The sequence below is a fragment of the Temnothorax nylanderi genome, unplaced genomic scaffold (genome assembly GCF_030848795.1).
Source record: "Temnothorax nylanderi isolate EJ_2023f unplaced genomic scaffold, tnyl_v1.0 TNYL_tig0017_pilon, whole genome shotgun sequence".
Classification (NCBI taxonomy): Eukaryota; Metazoa; Arthropoda; class Insecta; order Hymenoptera; family Formicidae; genus Temnothorax; species Temnothorax nylanderi.
The window spans coordinates 1,567,538-1,589,968 of NW_027249079.1; the positions used below are offsets into that span (position 1 = coordinate 1,567,538).

Consider the following 22,431-nt stretch of genomic DNA (forward strand, 5'->3'; position numbering starts at 1 on the left):
AAATTAGAAAGGTTGACATTATCGACATCGAGGAAGTTCGTCTGTCACTGCAGGATCCCCTTAAGGGGATGCTGGAGCCGCAGGCGAACTCGATCAGCGTCGATAAAGAAGTGCTCACCGACTATATCTGTCCTTGTATAGACAAGGATATAGACAAGGATAGCACCTAACCTTGCATCTTCCACTGGTCTAAGTAATATCTTTTTTTTAGGCTTCAAATCTTACTTCTAATTGCACGATATTATTCCTGACAGTTTTTTGTAGAGGGCTGCATCACTATTTTCTATAGAAAAACTGCAGAATTTTTGTATAAAGCAAATATTGTCGTCAGGTGAAGACAATATTTATAAAAATAAAATTTTTTTTTAGTTTATCAGAAAAAATCATGTACAGCCCTCTACATTTTTGTGCGTACTTTAATCGTGTAAAAGGATTTTCCATTCTGTTCAGCCAATTCAAAGATATTGCTTAGACCGATTATGCCTTGTCGCTGTCACTCCAGGATCCCCTTAAGGTGCGATTTCACGATGACGCTCGACGCTGGATTCGAGCGTCAAATCTGGTCACGTGATAGATTTCAGCCAATCCAGTGGTTAGGTTATATTTCGCGTCCATCGACATATAGTATGGACTACGCGATCCCTATATGAAAGCCTTCAAAAAGTGTCCGGTAGAGTTGACCTCTACCTCGTTCCCTCTTTGTCTGTACGCACTGGATAGAAAAAGACAGCTTGACCTCTACCAGTCGCTATCTCTTTTCTTCCACCGGTGTGAGTCGCCGGTCATATTTTTCTATACCTGTGCGCAGTCCATACTATATGTCGATGTTCGCGTCCCTCTGAATCTAATCACGTGACCAGATTTGACGCTCGAATCCAGCGTCGAGCGTCATCGTGAAATCGCACCTTTACGAAAAAGTGTGTCCGGGCCCTAATAAAAGACGATTTCGGCCCGCGCGGGAGCGCGTCGGGCGCATGCGTCAGCTGACGTCACAGCTCACGTTGACCGGCGAGTGACGACACCGGCGTTATCTCGCGTCTCGCGCCGCGCGCTCCGCTCCATCGCCAACTTCGCTTCGTTCGCGCAGGCGAAGGCAATCTGAGGCAATCCAATCCCGTCGCTCGTTTCGGCTCGGTTCGGTTCGGTCCGGTCCGGTCCGGTCAATTAGTCGCTCCCGTCGACCCCGTCGTTCCCGTCGGTCAGTCCAGTCCAGTCCAGTCTGTCAAGTGTCAGTCGTGAGTCGCGAGTCGCGCCGCCGGTGCAGTGGCCGCGAGAACGGGTGCGCGTGTGTGTTTTGGGATATCCTCGTCGCGCGGATGCGCTCGCCTTCCTCTCTGCTACCGCCTGCTCTCCCGGCGCCCGCCAGTCGTCGTCGTCGTCGTCGCCGTCACCGTCACCGCTGTCACCGTCACCGTCCCCGCAGCACGTCGCACCCGTCGCCGTCGCGCGCCGCGAGAGGCACACGATGTCGAGCGACGAGCCGTTTCACAGCCTGTTCACCGCCACGGACAGCATCGACGGCATCTGGCCCTTCCTGCAGAGCGTGAGTCTCAACCCGTCCGTCCGTATCCGTACACTTTCCTTCGCGCTACCCTCTTCCTTTTTCGCTTTTTTCCCCTCTCCTTCTCGTCTTCCTTCTCCGCTGTCGTCGCTTCCCGTCGGCGACAGTCCCCGGAGTCCCCCGTCTAACTCTTTTTTTTTCTTTCTTTCTTTCTTTCTTTCTTTTCCACGTCTCCTCTTTCCACTTTCTCGAATCTTCGAACGGGCGTCTCGGCAATGCCAGCTGACCGCGTAACTGGAACCGCGAATTTTCCGTCGTCCTTGATCTTTTCGATTCCTTCGATCGTGTGACGGAGAAATCGGAGTGTCCGGTCCGGAGTCGCGTTCCAGAAAGCAGCGGCGCGACACGCCGAATGATGTCACGGTTAATTGCGCGTTCTCCGTTTCGCGGTGATTCTCCTTGACGTTTACTGTCAAAATATGTACGAGATCGCGTCGTCCTTCCTCTCGAGATAATTTCCCGCACGCTCGTTCGTATCTCGATGATCGAGATCACGCGCGTGGATCCGGAAAGATAACGCCGCCATCGGGACACTTTTACAAGGCCTTGTCTCTTCTTGCCGCAGGCTCCTCGTTGTGCTTTCTTGATTGAAATAAAACGCCGCGGAATTTGGAGAGAACGAAGAAAAGATACGTAAGAGAGGCGAGTTACGAGTATTGGAAAGAACCTGCAGCCGTCGCTGCACGCATGAATGGATTAACGAGATTCCCACTGTCCCTATCTACTATCTAGCGAAACCACTGCCAAGGGAACGGGCTTGGAAAAATTAGCGGGGAAAGAAGACCCTGTTGAGGGTCTCTCACGACTGATAACGAGTAGAAGTTTAAAAGGCAGGAAGGAGACCCGGAAGGAGCGATTTAAAAACCGGACCTGCCGCAATTTTTTCCAGCTTACGATGCTCGAGAATGGGAACCGTCGCGCGCTCACGTAAAAATGCGCGTAAATATAGCGCGGATGACAAGCGTGAAAATTATACAGTTCACGCTATCGAAATGTACACGTGTTTGCGCGATTTGAAATGGAAATTTATGTGCGGTCAATCGTGAAAATCCACTCCTTTCCGTTCCCGTATCGCGTCATTTCCATTTTAAAGTCATTACGAGCGCATACGCGATAGTCTCGTTATAAATTCGTGTACATTTAATTAAGCGAGTACATTCCTCGCGTGTGTCATTCACGTAATTCTGCATATTTTCTGCGCATCGCGCTACTATCAGTTGCTACATCCTCGCGTTCCAGATTCCTGTGGCCGGCGCGGCGGCGATTTACATTCGCCGCTCCGGCAACTTTCGTTTTCGACGGCGCGCCACGCGCTGTTTACGCCGAGCTCCTGAACGCCGAGATCTATCCCCGCAGAGGCGCAGATCCCTTATCTTATCGCCGCGCCGCCGGTGTCGCGTGCGCGACGAGACGCGAATCAGACGGGAGCAGACGGGAGGCAAGAATGGAATTCAATACCGGCTACCGGCTCCGGCGATGCCGCGACCCTCTTATCGTCCTGGACGAAGAGGCGGCGGCGGCGGCGGCGAAAAATCGCTGATTATATCGGCGCTCTATTTTCGTCGTATTCGTTCAAGGGCGTCCCGTTGCCGAGATACGTGGCCCCCCACGAAAACGCAGCGCGTTACACACGCAATTCGGTCTCCAGAATCTCTCTGGATATTTTTAAACGATTATCGCGCGTCCCGCTTTCGAATTTATTCATTTCTTTCGTTGTAAGGTGATTACCGTCCACTTGTGCAAGTAAATAAATCGCTGAATTGAGAGAGAAAGGGGTCGGGGGATAGGGAGAGGGAGAAACATGTGTTACGCTTCTCTTTACGCTTCTTTTTACGCGCGGCTCTGTTAAGAGTTGTAAAAAGATACTTTGTGTGTGTGTGTGTGTGTGTGTGTGTGTGTGTGTGTGTGTGTGTGAGAGAGAGAGATAAGATAACACATTGAAGTTTTTTTATTTAAAGATTAAGTTTCGCGATATCAGTTTCATTCGCTCTGGAGTAAAGAATTAATGTGTTTCGTATGAATGTACTGTTGCAGATCGATTGGAGGGATCCATGGCTAGCCGCGCTATTGACTTTTCACGTTGCCATCACGATGACCGCGTTAATGACAAGGAACCACGCGAATTTTCAGATAATCCTGTTCCTCGTGCTCCGTAAGAATCTGCTGTAATTACCACGGATTTCGCCCAGTTTCCGTAACCGTTACCACGAGCTGTCTCTCTGTTTCAGTGCTCCTGGTTTATTTCTCTGAAAGTATTAACGAGGTTGCGGCGACCAACTGGATGTACGTATTAAACTGCGACCGCGGCGTATCAAAGCGGCTCCCTCCTCCTCCGAGCTTTTGCGGTTCGTTTTCATATAATCCCCTTTAACAACTTTCGCAGGGTATTCTCTAGACAGCAGTACTTCGATTCGCAAGGCCTGTTCATATCCGTCGTTTTCTCCGTTCCCATTTTAATAAACTGCATGATCATGGTGGTGAGTATAGCAACTTCCGAGAGCAATCCGGCTTCGAACGCGCGTTGATCGTCGTTGACCTTTCAGGCCAGTTGGCTTTATCAATCCAGTCAATTAATGACGAGCCTGAAGCGGGCTCAGCTGCGGCAGCAGGCCAAAAATCGTCAGTCGAACGGGGAGGCGACGAACGAGAGAACGGCTGCCCGACCGAAGCACGAATGAAGATCCGGAGATCTAGTCATGACACGCGGTAGAACGAGAGGACGTACGTGCTATTTAAGGACAAGAGAGAATCGCTAGAATTATACTTATGTCGACTTACAGATAGATTTTATAGAGCTCTGTGTACACTTGGCCATCGATTCGACAAGCGTTCCGACCTTTATCGCGAAACGCCGATTAGACTATAGTTGGATATTTCACGCTGAGACCTGCGCGACGGAAAGGGGAGGGGAAAAAATACATACAACAATATATTAGTGCAGTCGGAACGATAACGCACGTCGGAGTTGCCTAGTCAAATAACTCTCCGTTAGAACGTACCTCCCGACATCGCGCCGTTTTACACACAACGATTTTACGAAATTAAACCACTTGATGCGCAAAACGCAACTGGATTGATGAGAGATAATCGGCCGGGCTACGAACAATAACTACGCAGGAGGTGTAACATGCGGCAAGCCACGGTTTGTCCTTGTCTTACCATTAAAGGCCGACTTCGACCAAATTGTAGTCATATCCATAATTACATTGTTAACTTAATCGGCGGTTATTTGCCAACACAGCAAAAACGTTCAATTGTATTCGTCGTCTTCAATATTTAATCTCTCTTTCTACGTTGAGCGTGGATAATGATTATAAAAAAAAATTAATGATTCCATTCACGTTGAGTTGCACAGGCACTTGATATGTTAATTGCCGAACGAATTAATTGAAGTTTTGGTCGAGGTCGTCCGACGGGGAACATTCCGCTAGTTTATTTACGTTGTTTTGATATTCAAATACTGGTCGTGAGAATCAAAGTGTTCTTAATGTGTAATTAACGTACTTATTACATGAAATAGCGCAGACACGTCACTTTCATCGTAACAGCTCCGCTGTAAAGAGATGTAACACATTAATTAAGGACCCTAATACACAATAACACCTGTATATTTGCGTGTGCATGCGCGCGCGCGCGCGCGTGTGTGTGTGTATGTGTGTGCGTGCGTATACAAATGCGTGAGCGAATTTTGCGTGAGTTATGCGAATGTGGCCTTCCGCGAATCGTGCTTCGCGATTTTGAGGAAGGAATGCTGGATGTTCCCCCCTGGGGTGTGGTGTGTCGCGTCATTCCCTGAATTGTATATTGATGTAAAATCAAAGCGCATTACCTTGCCGCCTTTATATTTAATATTACGCGCGTTTAATCGTTTTAAGGTAATAAAGAGTATTTGTTCATACAAACGCACGCGTCCCCGCCCGCTCCTCTGCCGTTTTCCCGCTCGTCCTTTCCACGCGACGATGACTCGGCGAATTGCAAATCTCGTTAAATGCATACTTGCGTGCGTACGGATTCGTTTTTTATATGTTTTCCTGCGCATCATTAAAATATGATTCGTACGACGCACGTTCTCGGATTTGCTGTCGCTATACCGAGCATCATTGGCTTTAAGTCAGTAAATCAAAAACGTCCACGTATTTTTAATTATAATTATGTTTTATATATATAGATTATGTTTAATTTTAATTATTTTTTAAAGCCCACCTTACACGACCTGAGGATAGAAATCTGACGTGTCTCTAACTTTTATATCGCATGCTTTAAATACGAGAATGTATTTTAATATATTATTATTTAAATATATGTATAATATGATATATATTAATACACACACACACGTAGTTTAACATATATTTTATCTAAGTATGTGTTCTGACCTCGATTCTTTTTCATACTACACCGCACATGAATAAAATATTCTCCTGCATATTCCTCCGATGTGAATTATAAATCGTCTAAAGTGGGCTTATGCTACTTTATTAATATTAATATTATATTGATTGTGTATTATCGAACGGAACCAGAATTGTTTATCCACCGGGAAGATTCGCAAACGCGGCTACGTATACGTAGTTCGATCATGGAGGCGTTTAGATCGAAAAATGGCCGCGCTCAGGTTTATGTATTTTTGGCAGCAAAGTTGAGCAAAGCAAAACTGCAAGATTCCACGAGCTATCCGTTGAATGACAGATTGTTAAGGATGTTTTTTAACAAAAGTACGTGAGGGTTGTGAGGGAGATTCGACAGTCGCACAGTCCTTAACTTAAATTGCTTGACGCCGATGCGGTGACCGATTTCGAGTATGTTTCGACGATGTTGTTCGTTCGCGTCGACGGCACGACCGGTCGCGACGGATTTAATCGCGCGATTCGTCTCGAGAGGCGACGGGCCGAGACGATGCGCGTCGAAGGAACTCGAGAGAGGCTTCGAGGCAGCCTCCTGCGAACCGAGGGTCTTGCCGGAAGGGGCGAAGGCCGACGATGGAAATTACGCGCTGAAACCGCGACCTAACCTAAGCCCGAGCGAAATAAACACGACTCCGTCCGCTTGCGAGGACTATCTTGATGATCGCGAAATAGAGCTGCCGCATCCTCTGGACGTGTGCACCGAAGACCTGTCGGACATCGGTGCGCCCCTCACTCCGACCTTCACCTTTGCCAAGTACGCGAACAAGTCCCGCACGATTCGGGAGCTGGTGAAGCTCGGAGTCGCTCTGTACAAGTTCGAGGCGCAGGAGGGGATGGTGCAGTACATCCTGAACCTCGACTTCGAGCGGGACGTGATGCCGTACATAAGGTTCCTGCACGACTGCGGGGTATCAGCCGATTACCTGGGCGAGTTCATCACCAAGAATCCCTATATCTTCAAGGAGGACATGGACGATCTGCACACGAGGATAAGATACCTGAGGGCGCACAATTACAGCAAGCCGATGATACAGACCATAATCTGCAAGAATCCCAACTGGCTTTTGTACAGTACGAAGGATATAGACAACAGGCTCGGCTATTTCCAGAGCAACTTCAAGCTTCGCGGCAAGGAGGTGAGATTCCTGACGGTCAAAGGGCCCAAGGTGGTGACGTACAGGATGGTGCACCTGCTAGAAAACACGTTCAGTATCAAGGAGGAGATGGGCTTCGGTCAGATGCAAGTGAAGAGACTGCTTCTCAGGCTGCCCAAGATATGGATCAAGAGTAAGCGCGCGCGTGGCAACGATTAATTTTAGGATTTGCGAAGACAAATGTGCCTGACGTCTCTTAAACTGTGCTTTCAGATCGCGAGAAATTGCTAAGTACATTCGAATACGCTCACAACGAGATGCAGCTGCAACGTGACTTTATCGTGCGGGTGCCGCACGTTCTACTTTGCAGGAAAACCAGGCTCGAGCAGAGGCACTTGTTCCTGGTGGAATTGAAAAAGGCACAGTACGATCCTTCTAAACCAATGTATGTTTCACCACGAGCCTTAATTAGCGGTACCGACGTGGACTTCTGTAGAGACATCGCACAGACGTCCACCGACGTTTACAATGCGTTTCTCAAAACGTTTTAATTATAATACAGATGTAAATAAATGTTGATAGAATATTTTTCGTTTTCCGAATTATTTCTAGTAGCGGTATTCCCGTTTCCGTGAGATTTCAATAGGCTTTCATGTATTTTGCTGATTTTTATGTACATCACGTATAAATAAGTTTTTTTTTTTACATCGCATTCGTTGAAACCACAATTATCCTCTATTAAATAAAAAAAGAAGTAGATAACATATACGTCGCTGCATATTAATAATAAGTTATGTATAACTTGTTTTTTTTTTTTTACATCGCACGAAGACGACAAGGTATTCCCAATTGCACTTGTAACAAAATTATCGCCGTTTAATACATTTGCGATACTTTTAATATAAATGCAAGATGAGAATAGTCGTACCCAAATACGCGATAAAGGTCCATTTCGTGAAAATTCGATCTCCAATGGAAAATGGAGTGTTTCTAATAATGCTTTTTCTTAATTAATCGTAACTTAATTATTCGCCTAAGGCCGTGTCGCATCAATTAACACTAATCCCAATCCATTTTCAGCGCTCCACCTTGTTTAACAAGGACCTTTGGAGATAAAACGGACGATTTTAACGCGAGCAAAATATTGGCGCGAGAGAGAGAGGGACAGAGTTAGGATCAGTGGTGATCATTGCCGCCGGGCCCAAAGTGTTTAATTGTACTTCCCTAACTCTATCTTCCTCTGTATCGCGCGCACCGAATGATAGAGCAGCGAATCGATCAGACCGGCCACGGTGAACACGCCGCCGATGATCGCGCAGGTGTTGGTCGCGAAGTGGCCGAACGACTTCGCTTTCTCCGTGTACTTCACCATGAGCGGGCTCAGCTCGTAGCTGAAGAATATACCGGGCATCCCGGACTCGCCGGTGAGCAGAGATACCCGCTTCGAGTGCCGCGTCACGGAGAACTGATTTGTGAGGAGGGTCGAACCGTCCGCGCGGACGTACGTCGTCGGGACGATCTTGATGTAATGATAAAACATCATAGCGCCTGAAAGCAGAAAGCAGCATCGTATATCGATAGAAAAATCTGGATACGCTTGATTCGAATTTTGGACGAATCTCTCCGACATGTAATTAAATGTACGTTCGTGGATAAAGTACGAGAGGGATTTGCAAGAGGATTTCGCTCGCGGATTTAAATCCCTAATTTTCGTAATGAAGAAATTTTAAAAGTTCTCGAATTCATCGACAAAAGAGCGAGTCTCAATTATACGCTGTTCTGTAAAAGGATATGATTTCAATTTTCCATGTTTTGCGAAAATAAAATTTCGTAAAACATAGTTTCGTAAAATTTGAAGTTTCTTAATTTCTCTCCGAGAAAATTCCATCTATCTTATGAGTTCTTTCAAAAACACAATTCGTACATAGCGACGCGCAATTGAAATCTCCCGCCACGAATGACGAAATGCAGACGAAACGGAAATAGCAGACGGCGCGGCCGTCTTCTCGCTCACGTTGCGGAACTATCATGGCGCCTTCCCGATATTGTGATACGAGAGCAATGCGTTGAAAAGTTCCGGCGATTGCACAGGGTCGCGACCAAGTTCCAAAATTGAAAAGTAAGAGTTAAATCACCCCCGATCGCCCGCTCGCGCCGCAAGATTACGTAACGGACACTTTAACAGTAAGTGCGTGCACGATCAGTCTTATATGTGTGTGTATGTGTGTGTCAATAAACTCCATAAAAACGTTTAAGGCTCAGTCACAATGAGAAAAATAAGGAATAAGATAAAGGAATAAGGAATAAGGCATGTTGCATCTCACTTTAATGTACATGTACTGAAGTGAGATGCGACATTCCCTTATTCCTTAATCTTATTCCTTATTTTTCTCATTGTGACTGAGCCCTTACATTTCTATCAAAAATTAGGAGAATTTTTCTATTTGTCATAAATGAAAGGCTCACAGAGCTTTTCAAGAGAGGTGAACTCAGTTCCTCTCGCCAGAATGGAGAGATTGTGATTTAAGATTAGAAACTAAAAAAAAAAGTTTGCGGGAACAAACACTGGAACTCCAACTGTTTTGCAGGCTGCAAGATGCCGGTGGTACCTGGAGGAGCTTACCAGCAAGGACCGACTTGCTTCGATAGAATGAAATTGGGCTTCACAATTGGATTTTGCGTGGGAATGGCCTCTGGTGCGCTCTTCGGAGGATTTTCCGCCCTTAGGTATTTTACGCATGCATAGAAAATACCTACACATGCGTTAGACAAACTTGAATATGTGTGATTACAAGATTTTTTATCGCCAGGTACGGACTGAGAGGAAGGGAATTATTAAACAGCGTTGGCAAGGTGATGCTTCAAGGCGGTGGCACATTCGGCACGTTCATGGCCATCGGAACGGGGATACGATGCTAGCGCATGGGCGGAGCTACGTCACGGAGTATCTCGCAGCCTATCTTTTTCGTTGCAACTGTTTGTAATTGTAAGCGCGAGTCACTAAGTCTTTAATAAAAATAGCGTTAAGGAGCATGAACGTACCTTCCATGGCGACTACGGTCGTGTCATCCATAGGATTTGTTTTCCCCGAGATGTTGAGCCCGAAACTCAAGTGTCTAATCTTGTGCGTCATATTGAAGTGGGACGAAGTGTAAGGTTGAACGTCGTGCACTGTGGCGTCAAAGAACGAGCTTGTGAGAGCATAGTACAGGGAATAATATTAGAAAAAAAAAAAAAACTGCAACTGTCGTTAGTTTACCATGAACGTGATTAACCGAGAAACTGGCGCCTGGCGCGATGTGAAAACTACCGCCGACTCTATTCACTTCCATATAACCGAAGATCTGACAGCCTTGCGTGAAGGCATGCTTGAGTTTCTCCATGGACTTGTCGTTCTGACACTGTTTAACGTCAGCCGGATCCGGCGGGGCCCACTTCCTGCGTCTATAGGCCTCCCACACGTCCTCGCAGGTGTTGCAACATCTGCGGACGAAAGAAAATTTTTATAAATGTGTTCAAATAAATTTCACACGTACTTAACAAGTAGAAGCACTGTGAAGTACTTACTTCATAGTGTCCGTGGCCGCTCCGTAGCAATCTCCACAGGTCTCCTCTGTGGTCGTACCGATTTCTACTGCCTGTAAAAATGTTCCAATAATATAACTAATTTGCAAACGGACGTTTCAGTCAGAAGATATTTATAGAAAGCCTGCGTTACCTTCTCCGTAGTTTTACTGACAGCCTTTGCATCTGTAATATCTGCAATAAAGCATTTTTTTTACATGACGTTTCTAGCTGATGTTGCGTATATCGAAAGGAACATTAACGCTTACTTGTCCTTTGTGGATCCTCTATAGGTTTACCGTCCAGGTCTAACCGTCTTTTAAAAATATTGTGCTCTATGTGCAAATGTTGCTCACCCGTCGTGTCCATGGCGTCTATCGATAAAACTGCAAAATACTGAAATGACAGACTACATCGCCTCTCTCTTCGCCTACGTATGGGTACAATTTGTACTTACGATCGCAAGATATAGCTGGGACTATTATATCCAAGTTGATTCTCAGTTTAGAACCCCTGGATGTATCTACAAATAATTCCTCGCTCATAGTTGGTGTTAGATAATAGTTTACCTCTGACAAAAACAGTATGCCCATGATGATTGTACTAATGATTGTAACTGAAAAGGCATCATTTCGTCATTTGCACTGGTGTAACGTGAGATCAGCGATTCTTATCAATCGTAACGAGGTTCGAGTACGTCAAGCTGCGCTTTATTTACTACTGGCCAAGTGTAAACAACAATATTTGTCACAAACGCCAAGAGACAAGAGAGACACATGGTGAAACAAAACGAGATAAACTTAAGAGTATTTACGCGAGTACCTATCATAGGACGCGAATTAAAGCGTTGCATTGCAACCCATTGAAATGTTTCAGTCAACAAAGTATTTAACAATTTTAAATGGCATGTTAACAGGAGAGAATTCTACAAGGTTAATCGCTCGCCGGTGTCGCGTCACCTCGCACCGATTAACGCTAATTGGCGCAGCGGAACGTAAACGAGACTCGTTGACGGTCCTCGTGGCGATTCTCCGGGTCTCGCTCGCGCCGGCGACGGACGGTACACTGTGTTTACCGATGGCGCCGCTGAAGGTCCTCACGAGGATATCGGCCTCCTCGCGCACCTTCGGGTGCACGTCCAGCTGCCGTAGCATCTGCATCTTCCCGACGACGGCGTGGGGACGGTACGCGGCGTTCGCTCCACACGACGGCCCGATATTTTCCCGTACGACACGTACGTGTCATGACAAGCCACAAGCCACCCTGCCACCTTGAAACGTGGCAGACAGCAGGCTACCATTGGCCGAGCGGCCGGTAGGCCCCCGTCCGCTCCGTTCTCGCACGCCGTCCGGTTACTCCGGCTACACCCACAAACGAGACGGACGTATATCCGCGCCCGTCGGACGGAAAGAGAAGAGGAACCTGGGGCGCGAACGGTGCAAGCAAACCGGCCTCGTAATCTCGAAACCGCTATTTCCGCGCTGGGAAAAATTCTCCGGCCTCTCGCGATTCTTCTCCATTTATTTTATTTTTTATTTCGGCCGCGAGCAATTCGTTATTCCTGTAATGTCACTCATTGGCGCGCATTAGTAAATTTTATAATAAAATTTCTAAATTTAGACTTTATAAGCAAAGAACCGAGGACATTTTTATTTTTAGTTATAAATTCTTCGTATTCCTTTAAATAAATATGATATTCTTTGTAAAAAGAGATTAATTCCCCTGAGACTTTTATTTTAATTTTTACATGTATGCGGAAAATCCACACAGATATGGCGTCGTTCGTATTAAAAAAGAACAAAGAGCGTATAATTCACATGTATCAAACGCGTGGTTTTTTTTTCATACCTAATTACACACTTTCGACGATGAAGATAAAAAATATATTAAATCCTTAGAGTTATCGTTAGTAACATGGTTCGACGAACGTTCTTTTGTAGAGCGCTGAAAAAGAGGCGAGGACAGGAATGCTGAAATAATAATCTATTCGTTGTACAATTTATAATTCGCAACAAATGCTCGATAAACTTTATTCCACATCGTGCGTCACGTTGCTCTTCGGGACAGGTGTCTCGATTTAACATACAGATATATGTTCGTAGTCGTTACGTATCTGTACAAAGCGACCCTTTTAGATGTATCTTCTTTTTTTCGGAAGAGCTGGTATGTTAAGGTGAAAAATTCGAATACGTATGGATGTGTATGTGTGCACGCGACTGTCTGTCGGACGTCAGAAAAGGCATTATTAGTCTTGTTCTCTATAAAACCCGAATGCAAGGCGAGTCTGTCGACATAAGGTCTTCGCATCAATTTGTAGGCTTTGCGTTATTAAGGCACTCTATGCCAGGAATATTACTTAGCGTGCACGAACAGCAAAATGAGACACGAAACAGAATTCACGGGGAAGGTTGTATGGTGGACTCAAATAGCTAAATGATCGTACGTGCGTACGCGGTTAACTAAATTAATTAATTATCGTTAACTAAATTAAAAGTACGCTAAAATTAACTGGACGGCGGTCTAACACATCAATCGACCCGTTGCTACTACAGTCGTTGTTGAAATTGGCAGTAAGACATGCGATATGACTTTCTTCGTTGTAAAAAAGCGTCTCTTTTTCGGTTTTTGAATATAACTCTCTCATATCGTTACCGCTATGTCGATCCGTCAAAAATAAATGATTGAAAATTCGCGGTTCTTTGTATAATTTTGATGTATATAGTAATATGTGCGAAATAAAGTTCGATGAGATTTCGTACGCAGAACGGGTCGTTTGTAAATCTATAACAAACTAACGTAAACGGTGTATTTAATCATAAACGGTATCATAATGAGATTCTCGATCGCGCCTTTCACGCGACAATGTTCGACATCGCTTCACGCGGCGTGAGATATTCGTAGCAATCTTTGTACTCTGATTACACGTGCCTCGCGCTTTCTTAGCCGCGCGGCAAACGCGAGTCTGATTCTGAATACCACTTCCCGCAACGTAATCTCGCAGTTTTTCGTACGTGACGTAGGCAGTAATAAAAAATCTTTCTCTTATTCGCGCGTACAACTTCTGCAGCGCCTGACTCTTGATTATCGAGTCCTCCGATATCGTTAGCTGCGCTCAGGAATCAATTAGTAGATCCAATTGACCGGCACCCACTGATGCTCCGTGGCTAAGGCATCCAAAGCTGCGATCACCTGCCTGAACGTATTGTCAAAGTCCTCGTTCACGATCACCTGGTCGATGTACTTCTCGTAGGCTCTCTGCAGAGCCGCGGATTCCTCCACCGTGGATTTCAAATCGTCCTCCTATCAGATGAATCGTCAATCAATATTTTGCTTTCAATGTCTTATTGTGTAAAAATATTCTTTTTCTAAGATAATGCTTTATACGATGATTAGTTCATGATAAAAGCGGTGTGAAATGCATTTTACACGAGATCACGAACGCAGCTTGATTTCCTTAATTACGGTAAAGAAAAGTGTTTAAAGAGATATCTGATTACATCAGTGTAAGGACGCGAACTTGCCAAGAGAAAGTTGACATTTTCGTGGCTCCCGTGACTAAGCATCGAAGGGTTCTATTCTACGAACCAAAACGTAGGGAAATATCGTGCGAAATATAATTAAATCTACAGCTACTAATAATTTTGTAACATTCCAAATTATGGACGGTGTGTGAATATATGCTGCAAAAAATAACATAATAAAACAATACGAGTCATGCGATACAAACCTCGTATAAAGATGCGAGGGACTCCAGTGTCCTGGCTCTTCTCGAGCTGTACCTGATGGAACTCTGACGGTCGAACTAGCAAAGCCAACATCAAATTTATACAACGAATTAACTAAAGTGATGGAATAAAAATGAAGTAAACGACGAAATAAACAAGTTGTCGCAAATAGATTGCTAGCATCACATGATAGTCGGTAAGAGGAGCTTCAAAGAGGACGTAGAAATTTAACAGAAGACGTAGGGAAGACGATTTTTATAAAAATATAGGCGCAAGCTTTAGAATACCGTTAGATTTCGATTGCTGGCACCGGTTGATCTCCCGAGATCGTACAAAGACTTCAGCTGCTCCATCCCAGGCGCGGCGATAAATATGACGTAAGGCATAAACTCCGTGCTGTTATGGAGGATTTTGAGCGCAGCCGGACTGCAGTCCAGCACGCACATCTTGCCGGCCCTTATCAGTTCCCGCACCGAGTCCAGTTTCGTGCCGTACAAATGCCCGCCGTGTTCACCGTGCTCCAGGAACCTGTGTTCCCTAATGTCGGTCTCCATGGACTCGCGATCGGTGAACCAGTAACTCTTGCCGTCCTCTTCGAGGACTCTAGGCGGTCTCGAGGTGTCTACGAACAAATCACGCTCGCTCAGTATGATAATCAATGATATCTACTTTGATCAATGAAAAGCGAATCGAGGTTTTTTCTTACAGGGTACGATAGTGCCGAACTTTTCGGGATCACTGTTGATTAGCCTGTTTTTCAGGGTTCGTCGACCTACGCCGCGTGGACCGACCAGGGCCAAGGTCTTGCGTCGAAACGGCGGCATCCGAGCGACCTCCTCGTAGAGAAGCAGCTCGGCACTGTCAAACTCGCCGTTCGACTTGGACTGGTACATCTTTCTCTTCTTCTTCTTGGATATCCTGGTGCCGCAGATGCTGATCTTGTGAACAAAATCGGCCTCGGGCGGCACGAACGCCTTTCTGCGCTCTTCTAACTCCAGCGAGGGTATCAGCCCGGGCGATCCGAGACCCTCGCCCTCCACTCTTCGCGCCTGCCACCAGTTCGGATCGGCCTGGTCGACGATCTGGAGGATGTCGCCCTTCTGGAAAGGCAGACCGATCTCCCGGCAGGGCATAAGCGTGTCCTCCGAGGGATCGTAGTCGAAGAGAGCCCTCATATAACACTGCAATGACAAATCAAATCAAAGGCGGTTCGATAAGATTGTTATGAATTTTCTCTGCGATTACGACGCCGACGTCGTGTTCTCCGCGCCCGAACGAGCACCATAAGAAAGGGGAATGAGAACACGAGTCGTTAACAGAGGCATCGAGGTGGAAAAACAGCCTATAGCACTCACCGTGGACTTGAGAGGTCGATTCGCGTCCGAAGCGATACCTGGAGCCACTTTCAAGGATAGATTCTCCTTGGCGTCCTGGATCGCCTGCTGAAGTTCCTCGGGATTTCGAACTCTCTTGCCGTTGACCTCGAGTATCACCTCGCCCGTTTTCAAAAGCTCTTGACGAGCCGCCGTGCTGCCACCGAGGATCCTGGCGATGATCAAATTGCCAGATTCATCTACCTGCACTGTCAGACCCTGGAAAAATACGGACACGGAAATAACAAAAGTGTCTCACCCTTGTTTAACTACGTCGAATTAATTAAAGCGCATTTCGTTTGCGAGATTACAGCAGTTCCCAATGTCGATTAATAAAGCCTTAAGCGGCGACGCTAAAAATCGCTAGCCATATTTCGGCTCGTTGGAGTATCTTAAAGAAGCGCGCAGTACCAGAAAATCGCCGAAACACATGGCATGCCGGAGAAATAAACGTTCGTACTTATTTACGAACTGCAAGTGGCATCTTTGTCTTTTCTTCGAGCGTAGCTGGCGGGCTAAGAGCTTCTCGTGGGTAGAGAGCTTCTTTCGCGATAACCTTTTCAATCTCGCCTTAGATAATACTAAATTTAGTTTCTCGCGTGTCGAATATTTTTCTCGTTAAATGTTTACAGTAACTACATTATTTTGAAAGAAGAAAATAAATGTTCGTTGTTTTAAAAAAGAACAGAAAGGAACTTTTAAATGGAGAGACTATTACATCGAGACTAGAATTAATGGACTGTCTTCTATCTAAATAATAAATAATGATACAATTATTTATTTTGCTGCAGAGTTTATTCCTATATCGTCTAGACTTACCAGGGGTTCGTCCGGTTGCCTCCGAAGGCCGACCACCCTGATAGGCATCTCCTCCCTCTTGTTCGTCGGCATCGTCAACACGAGCGGATCGGACGATTTGGAAGGCGTTTCCCTGCGTTCCACGATCGCGTCGTGCGTCTCGAGGAGTGCTCTCAGATACGCGTTGCCGAGAAGATTCACCAACTCCCTGGCGTGCGGGTTCCTGGAGGCCCGGAATGCGTGGCACACCTCGTCGACGATGTCACAGACGGACGAGCATACCGGCTCCACGGGCACCGGCGGGTCTTCGAGACGCTCCTGCACCTGGCACGCAGACAAGAAGAGAATGGACTTCAAATCAGGACCTGTTAAAAACTGGTTTCTCACGGGCCTTAGAAATGTGACTCCTCCGCAACCCTATCTCTTTCACGCTGGCGCGTTTTGTTGATAATTTCAACCTGCGATAACGTTTCTTTTCCAGTCGCGTTACGTACGATCGACGCTTTTCTGATTTTATTTCTTTTCTCATTATTTTATTCTGTTTCGCCCTGCCTGTAGATTCGTAATTATTTCTACATTCTTTATAACCCGCGAAAATATAATAATAATTTATTTAATTTATTTATTTAGTAGCTCTTGTTGTCCATCATGAAAGTCGGAACGGTTTTCCACGTTAAGTTCACCTCGGTCTATTTTTTTTCCATCAGTCAGATGAAAAAAAGAAATTTATTGGTTCAATGTGCCTTTAAATCAACAAATTTCTTGAAACATAGAAGAGCTGTGTAAGAATTTACGAATTACGGGAAAAAAATGCTAACGCGTTAATGATCAGTGACATGCAGTGATGTAAACGCTGATTGAGTTCAATCGGATTAGAGTTAATTTAATCGACACGAAAGACATTTAGTCCCACCCTACCCGGTGCGGTTCAGAGCTTACAATGAAGTAATTGGGAAAGTAGGTCATGCCGCGACTCGTTCGACGACGCGTTTGAGATGGCGCATTTTCGAATATACAGACGAATATATATATATACAGATCTTAATGACCTGATTCTTTTGATAAATTCAGCTTTAATGTATCGCTTCTTTGAGATACGACGAGATCTAAAAAGAGAAATTTGGGACGTATAAAAGTTGGGCAACGGGCTTACAATCCCTTCTCATAAAAATTGCAAACCTCAAAGAAATCAATGAGGAGGCCAAGATCCACGCAGGACTGTAACGCTAATGATAATGATGATGATACAAAAATAAACGAAAAAACGTTCGACGTAAGCCCGCAAATCTTTCCTCGATCACTCTGCGATTATCGTGCACGGTGACGAGTAAATGTAGATTGTCGCCGTAGAACGATGATTCACCGTTTAATTATTTCCTCTCGGGAATCGCAAACTCCCGCAACGATTATTATACACTACACTCGCGTTTTACCGGTCAGGCGAGAGAATTTCCTCATCGTATACGTGCTCTCGCGACGCGCGTTGCGGACAATTTCTCCCGATGATTAACGGGCTACGAGGGCGACTGCGACTCTTCCTCCGGACATTTTACAGTTTCCCGTATTTGTTCGATCTGTTTGCTCAACGCGCCTCGCCCACGTGCTCGCGTAGTTCAGACGCGAAAATCCGTAAATCGACGTCCGTCGCGCGAGATTTATCGGCGCACTTCGTCGCGGACCATCAAGTCGGCCGCGGTCGTTTTCTCGTCCCGTTTACTCCGCGCGGACTCTCGCGCACAACGAGCGTTGTATCCGATTGCGTCAGGAGGGACGCGAGATTTACCGGAGGCTGCGTCCGAGACGCGCCGCACCCCCCGCACTTGCGTTTATGGACTATAAAAAGCCGCGGCATTTATTTATCCGCTTCGCTGGCAGAGATCCTTTTGCGAGACGAATCGCTCGAAATTCGTTTCTCTCCTCGAGAGAACGGGGCGACCGGGAGATCTGCGAGCGATCTTCGCTCGCAAAAAGGCCGCACCTTGCCGCGCGAATTACGGCAAAGCGCGAGCGAGAGTCCACACGTTTCTCTCCCGAGTATCATCAGGCGAGTCGAACCCGTCGAGCCTCTATACGTTTTCACTTTTCTATCGAGTTAATCCCAATTCGCTTTGACGATCGCTAGAGCCATACGATCCCGCCGATTCTCTCCCGGCTACCCCGTCGTTATCGCACGTCCGAACCCTTTCCCAATCGCGCCACTAACGGTACTTTCGTGTTTCTTCAGTCGCACCTCTCGGCAAACGGCTCACGTCCCACTCGCGAAGCAGAGCAACGTGAAATTGAGGATAATGATGATGATGATAATCCTCCGTCCACCTCGACAGACGCCTCTCTTACGAACTATATGCTTCCCGCGTTCCTCAGGAATGACGTCTCACCTGGAGAAAGAGTCGGCGAGACGCGGTGCTCCGTGCGAACTGGTGAAGCTAAGCGGTTCTAACTGGTCGTGGTCGGTGCCCCCGCGGTGGTATCGATCGGCGAGGGAGAGCCCGGCTCTCTCGAACGGAGGGAAACCAGATCGTCTGTCGCACGGGGCGGCAGAAGCGACTACGGTAGGATGCTGACGAGGGTGGTGCTCTCGGAGTTGTACGGTTACGTACGCGCGACACTCTCGCGTAGTAAGCAGCAAGTCAGAAAAGTCTGCCGCGCCTACTGACGTCGCCTGGCCTCCCTCCGCATAGGCAGCCCGTTCAGGCGAGTCGCCTGCCGTTTCTGAAACAGGTGGGGGCCCTTCCTTCTCCTGGCCTGGCATGCACTCCGCTACGTTCGCTCCAGGAGCGTAGCTCTCTCGTCCGGGTGCCACTGTTTCAAGGTCGGCGCAAAACGAAGCGAAATCGTGCGTCTTATGCGGACGCTCCAGGCTCCGTCTCTCTTGGACACTTTGCATACTCCCCGTTGACTCTATTGTTTATCGCGCCTTTCTCGTTCTCACCCGAGTCCGCAAATTATGATTCTATCAGGTCTATTTTAAATTAAACGAAGAATATGACATACTTGACGCAATTTTGTAATTCAAGCCTTCGGAGTTGATCCAAAAGTCAAACCTTTTCCCTGAAATGTTTCGGAATTCGGAGATAAACCGTAAAATAAACGGTGAACATTCCTCTTTTTTCATTACCATGAAAAAACATGCAAAAGATGAATATAGAACGTCCGCATATTTACCGCTTTCGATAGAGAAAACGCTGTTGACACAAGTGAGGCATTTGTCACGTTTACGAGTCTTTACGAGCGATCCTGTTTGTAGAGGATTGCTGCAATCGAAACGACGTCAATGTCCTCTTTCAATGTATAATTTGACATTTCTCGAAAGTGGTTTAAGATAGTGGGACAGGTGGGAGCTCACAATGAAGAACCTCGTTCCGATTGTTTGCTTTGTAAACGAAAAAGAAAGCCCTGTTTGGTGCAAATTAGTCACTCTAGATTCTACGACAGGCAGAAAAAAAATGGTTTTTCGACCAAGTCGTAGAGATACTCCAATTCTGAAAACAAATTGCTCCCATTATTGGCCGAAGCTGCATAGTCATTTAACAACCGGGAACACTTGAACGCTCCGTTATTAAATGTGTCGCCGTTTTGAGGACTCGGCAGTTTGCACGAGTCGAGTTACGAGCAACGTCAAGCCGAGTGACGTAACTGCGCGTCCAGCAATTGAACACGCAACGATCAGCGAAATCAATTTCGCTACTGTTTGTATTCGCAACAAGAAAAGCGAGAAGCGTCTTTCGTCAATGATATCTCTACGCACGAGTTAGAGCAGCGCTCATGTGGGAGAACCTTCACCCGAGGTAAGTGCGAGATAAAAAAGAAAGAAAATATGTATGCATCTGATAAGAGCCACGGCGGAATTCAACGTACAGTCCTGTCACCCACACAGGCGGATCGGCACGCATGTCGCGTGTGTGTTTCTCCCACTTCCTCCCGTGTGCGCGATCACAAAGCCGACTCACCGACTGAAATTACATATCGTCTCGTCGTACACGCTACGGACTTACAAAACATATTGCCGTCGCGGCACGCATGCTCGCGCCTGGATTTCTGCACGGCGCGCACGAGCGATGACTCCGCTCGCAGGCGCCTGATGTGACCTACGCTCAATCAAGAGGTCCCGCGGGGTCGCAGCCAATTATCCGTAATTATTATTACGGAGAGAAAGATGGCAATTTCGCCAATTGAGCGACTGTAAATCTCAATCTCCCCCTCCCGCACCTCGCAGCATCTCGCACGCGGGATTATAACGTTTCCTGCGGGATGATGCGCAGTGAATTGCCTTATCCAGGTGATTATCAGCAATCGAGAGTCTGACGAGGGTTCTCTCCTTTCTCCTTTCTCTCTCTCTCTCTCTCTTTGCCACCTCGTTTCTCAAATGATCGGATTATCTCAATTGGACGTCCTCTCGACGTTTCTCGATTTTGCGACTTTGGCTTTTCCGCAAGGACGCCCCGTCGTGATCGTCAGCACTTTCCACTGTTGGCTCAATTCGGCGTAAAAGGCGGGAGACGTGAGCCGACTCTTTAACGGCTTCTTGACACCGGACATTCTTTACCTGCTGCGGTGCACGTGTTCTACCTGTGGTGGCCGGTAGAAAATTATCGGAATGTAGGTCCCCGACTCTCTCGGACGAGGGGGAAAACGCGCGTATGCGGTCGAACAGGGAGAATGAAAAGACTCTCTCATTCAATATGAAATATCGCCTTGAAAAAGGGGGAAAAGTTCAAGCAATCAAGAAGCCGAACAGTGGGAACGCATGCGATGTTTTTCCTAGCCTATCGCCGCTAATATTCTCGTCGAAGGCCGGTATTCTCTTCGCGATCGCGGGAAGTGTGTCGCGACCGAAATAGCGTGGGTGTCGCGCGGATGTTTCGAGCGCGTGATGCAGGTACGTGAAGGCACGTAGAAGAGGCGAGGGAGAGAAATAAAATTAACGTTCCGGCACGCTCTCGGTTCCCGAAATTCCCTCTTTTTTTTCCCCCATTCTGAGTGACGAACGAGCTCTCCGTTCCGCCGCGACCCGCGCCGGAAGAGCACGCGGCTCGACCGGATTCCAGCGGATTGATACTATCCGCGCTCTCCTAATTGTAAGCCAAAATTGTAGGACGAAACTTATTCTATTGAAATTCGGGGTATCCGACGTGCCGAGTTTACAAAAGCGATATTTAACTCAGGGGATATTATAAAAAGGTTTTAGAACTGTTATATAGATTAGTTGGGAGAGTATTGGCATCGGTGAGGATATTCTTTGGACGCACAGCGAGTAAATATATCAAGTTAAATTTATGTATTAATGTGTTGTGTTAAAGTGAGAGTACCGGCGTTAAGTATAAACGATCGAAACGTTACTGCTCCACGGTAAGTTACTGCCCCGTTCCTCGTGGAGGCTGCGTAAGCCTAGATTTCGAACTATATTTAGAAATTAGAGAACTGCACATTTTCTCTCCGCGGGAATCGTGCACTATACACCGTAGCCGTACACAAAAATATTTCCTGATTTAACCGGGTTTATTTCAGTCGTGATCACGCGTTTACCACTGTAAATGATCGATCAACGTTCACGCAGGACGGTTCAACGACACGGATTGTTCGGGCAGACGGCCAGAACGTTTGAGCGAACGTTTCGATTTTTTCTTTTTTCATTCGACGACATAATCAGAGAAATATCACCGATGGGTAAGAAGCGCAGACAGATCCCTCATAAATTTCCACGATCATAGTAAACACCGTTTGATGAGCACACGGACATGCGTTCGACGCTGTGCGTGCGATGTGTATAGACTGGAATGATATCCATTCGCGCTTTTACGACCCGTTCAAAGTGAAAAAATTGCGAATCGACGTCGTTTCCCGTTAGAATTTCTCGTATCCGACGCCGAACGATGAAAACGAGAAATTAAAAGCGAAAGACGGGAACCC

At 46.6% G+C, this 22,431-nt stretch overlaps 5 protein-coding genes across 12 annotated transcripts in view; 3 read left to right on the plus strand and 2 right to left on the minus strand.

The window, feature by feature from the left end:
* The first annotated feature begins 1,116 nt into the window (after positions 1–1,116).
* Positions 1,117–5,911, plus strand: Tmem18 (transmembrane protein 18). The gene is made up of 5 exons (XM_071699207.1): positions 1,117–1,543; positions 3,596–3,713; positions 3,790–3,844; positions 3,945–4,038; positions 4,105–5,911. The coding sequence occupies exons 1-5, from the start codon at positions 1,466–1,468 to the stop codon at positions 4,237–4,239; spliced, it is 480 nt and encodes a 159-aa protein (XP_071555308.1). The 5' UTR covers positions 1,117–1,465; the 3' UTR covers positions 4,240–5,911.
* A 133-nt stretch (positions 5,912–6,044) lies between these two features.
* Positions 6,045–7,649, plus strand: Mterf3 (mitochondrial transcription termination factor 3). The gene is made up of 2 exons (XM_071699185.1): positions 6,045–7,254; positions 7,335–7,649. The coding sequence occupies exons 1-2, from the start codon at positions 6,363–6,365 to the stop codon at positions 7,610–7,612; spliced, it is 1,170 nt and encodes a 389-aa protein (XP_071555286.1). The 5' UTR covers positions 6,045–6,362; the 3' UTR covers positions 7,613–7,649.
* A 44-nt stretch (positions 7,650–7,693) lies between these two features.
* LOC139768710 (endoplasmic reticulum-Golgi intermediate compartment protein 3) lies at positions 7,694–11,835 on the minus strand. Of its 2 annotated transcripts, none has more exons than XM_071699188.1 (8): positions 11,701–11,835; positions 11,083–11,148; positions 10,895–11,011; positions 10,780–10,820; positions 10,629–10,699; positions 10,321–10,544; positions 10,104–10,232; positions 7,694–8,609 (listed from the first exon to the last, which is right to left on the minus strand). In XM_071699188.1, the coding sequence occupies exons 1-8, from the start codon at positions 11,783–11,785 to the stop codon at positions 8,272–8,274; spliced, it is 1,071 nt and encodes a 356-aa protein (XP_071555289.1). In that variant the 5' UTR covers positions 11,786–11,835; the 3' UTR covers positions 7,694–8,271. The 2 variants fall into 2 exon arrangements, with proteins under 2 accessions (XP_071555289.1, XP_071555287.1); XM_071699186.1 differs by having other exon boundaries at positions 11,083–11,241.
* Positions 9,063–12,334, plus strand: LOC139768723 (reactive oxygen species modulator 1). 2 transcript variants are annotated; one of them, XR_011717416.1, is made up of 4 exons: positions 9,088–9,245; positions 9,650–9,788; positions 9,872–10,047; positions 11,542–12,334. XR_011717416.1 is itself a non-coding variant. In XM_071699212.1 (3 exons), exons 2-3 carry the CDS (start codon positions 9,658–9,660, stop codon positions 9,978–9,980), a joined length of 240 nt encoding a protein of 79 aa, XP_071555313.1. In that variant the 5' UTR covers positions 9,063–9,245; positions 9,650–9,657; the 3' UTR covers positions 9,981–10,092. The 2 variants fall into 2 exon arrangements, 1 of the variants encoding a protein (XP_071555313.1); XM_071699212.1 differs by lacking the exon at positions 11,542–12,334 and having other exon boundaries at positions 9,063–9,245; positions 9,872–10,092.
* A 281-nt stretch (positions 12,335–12,615) lies between these two features.
* Vari (MAGUK p55 subfamily member vari) overlaps positions 12,616–22,431 on the minus strand; it is a 139,474-nt gene continuing 129,658 nt past the window's right edge. For 3 of the 6 annotated variants that reach the window (XM_071699172.1, XM_071699169.1, XM_071699170.1), the window contains 6 exons: positions 16,543–16,845; positions 15,706–15,942; positions 15,057–15,531; positions 14,638–14,972; positions 14,353–14,427; positions 12,616–13,925 (listed from right to left, as the gene is read on the minus strand). In XM_071699172.1, coding sequence (XP_071555273.1) covers positions 13,749–13,925; positions 14,353–14,427; positions 14,638–14,972; positions 15,057–15,531; positions 15,706–15,942; positions 16,543–16,845 — 1,602 coding nt within the window. In that variant the 3' untranslated portion in view covers positions 12,616–13,748. Of the gene's footprint in view, positions 13,926–14,352; positions 14,428–14,637; positions 14,973–15,056; positions 15,532–15,705; positions 15,943–16,542; positions 16,846–17,884; positions 18,876–18,899; positions 19,525–22,431 lie in introns of those variants that run through there. The other 3 variants (XM_071699173.1, XM_071699175.1, XM_071699171.1) reach the window with 3 other exon arrangements.

Bases quoted from the DNA above. Each gene is read 5' to 3' on its own strand.
- LOC139768710 (XM_071699186.1), bottom strand. From the start codon at position 11,785: ATGCAGATGCTACGGCAGCTGGACGTGCACCCGAAGGTGCGCGAGGAG. The intron at 10,700-10,779 runs GTAACGCAGGCT...ACATTTTTACAG, and splicing joins TCAGTAAAACTACGGAGAAG to GCAGTAGAAATCGGTACGAC. The intron at 8,610-10,103 runs GTACGTTCATGC...TTCTGCTTTCAG, and splicing joins GACCGTAGTCGCCATGGAAG to GCGCTATGATGTTTTATCAT.
- LOC139768723 (XM_071699212.1), top strand. From the start codon at position 9,658: ATGCCGGTGGTACCTGGAGGAGCTTACCAGCAAGGACCGACTTGCTTC. The intron at 9,789-9,871 runs GTATTTTACGCA...TTTTATCGCCAG, and splicing joins GGAGGATTTTCCGCCCTTAG to GTACGGACTGAGAGGAAGGG.
- Mterf3 (XM_071699185.1), top strand. From the start codon at position 6,363: ATGTTTCGACGATGTTGTTCGTTCGCGTCGACGGCACGACCGGTCGCG. The intron at 7,255-7,334 runs GTAAGCGCGCGC...CTGTGCTTTCAG, and splicing joins GCCCAAGATATGGATCAAGA to ATCGCGAGAAATTGCTAAGT.
- Tmem18 (XM_071699207.1), top strand. From the start codon at position 1,466: ATGTCGAGCGACGAGCCGTTTCACAGCCTGTTCACCGCCACGGACAGC. The intron at 3,714-3,789 runs GTAAGAATCTGC...TCTCTGTTTCAG, and splicing joins AATCCTGTTCCTCGTGCTCC to TGCTCCTGGTTTATTTCTCT. The intron at 3,845-3,944 runs GTACGTATTAAA...CAACTTTCGCAG, and splicing joins GTTGCGGCGACCAACTGGAT to GGTATTCTCTAGACAGCAGT.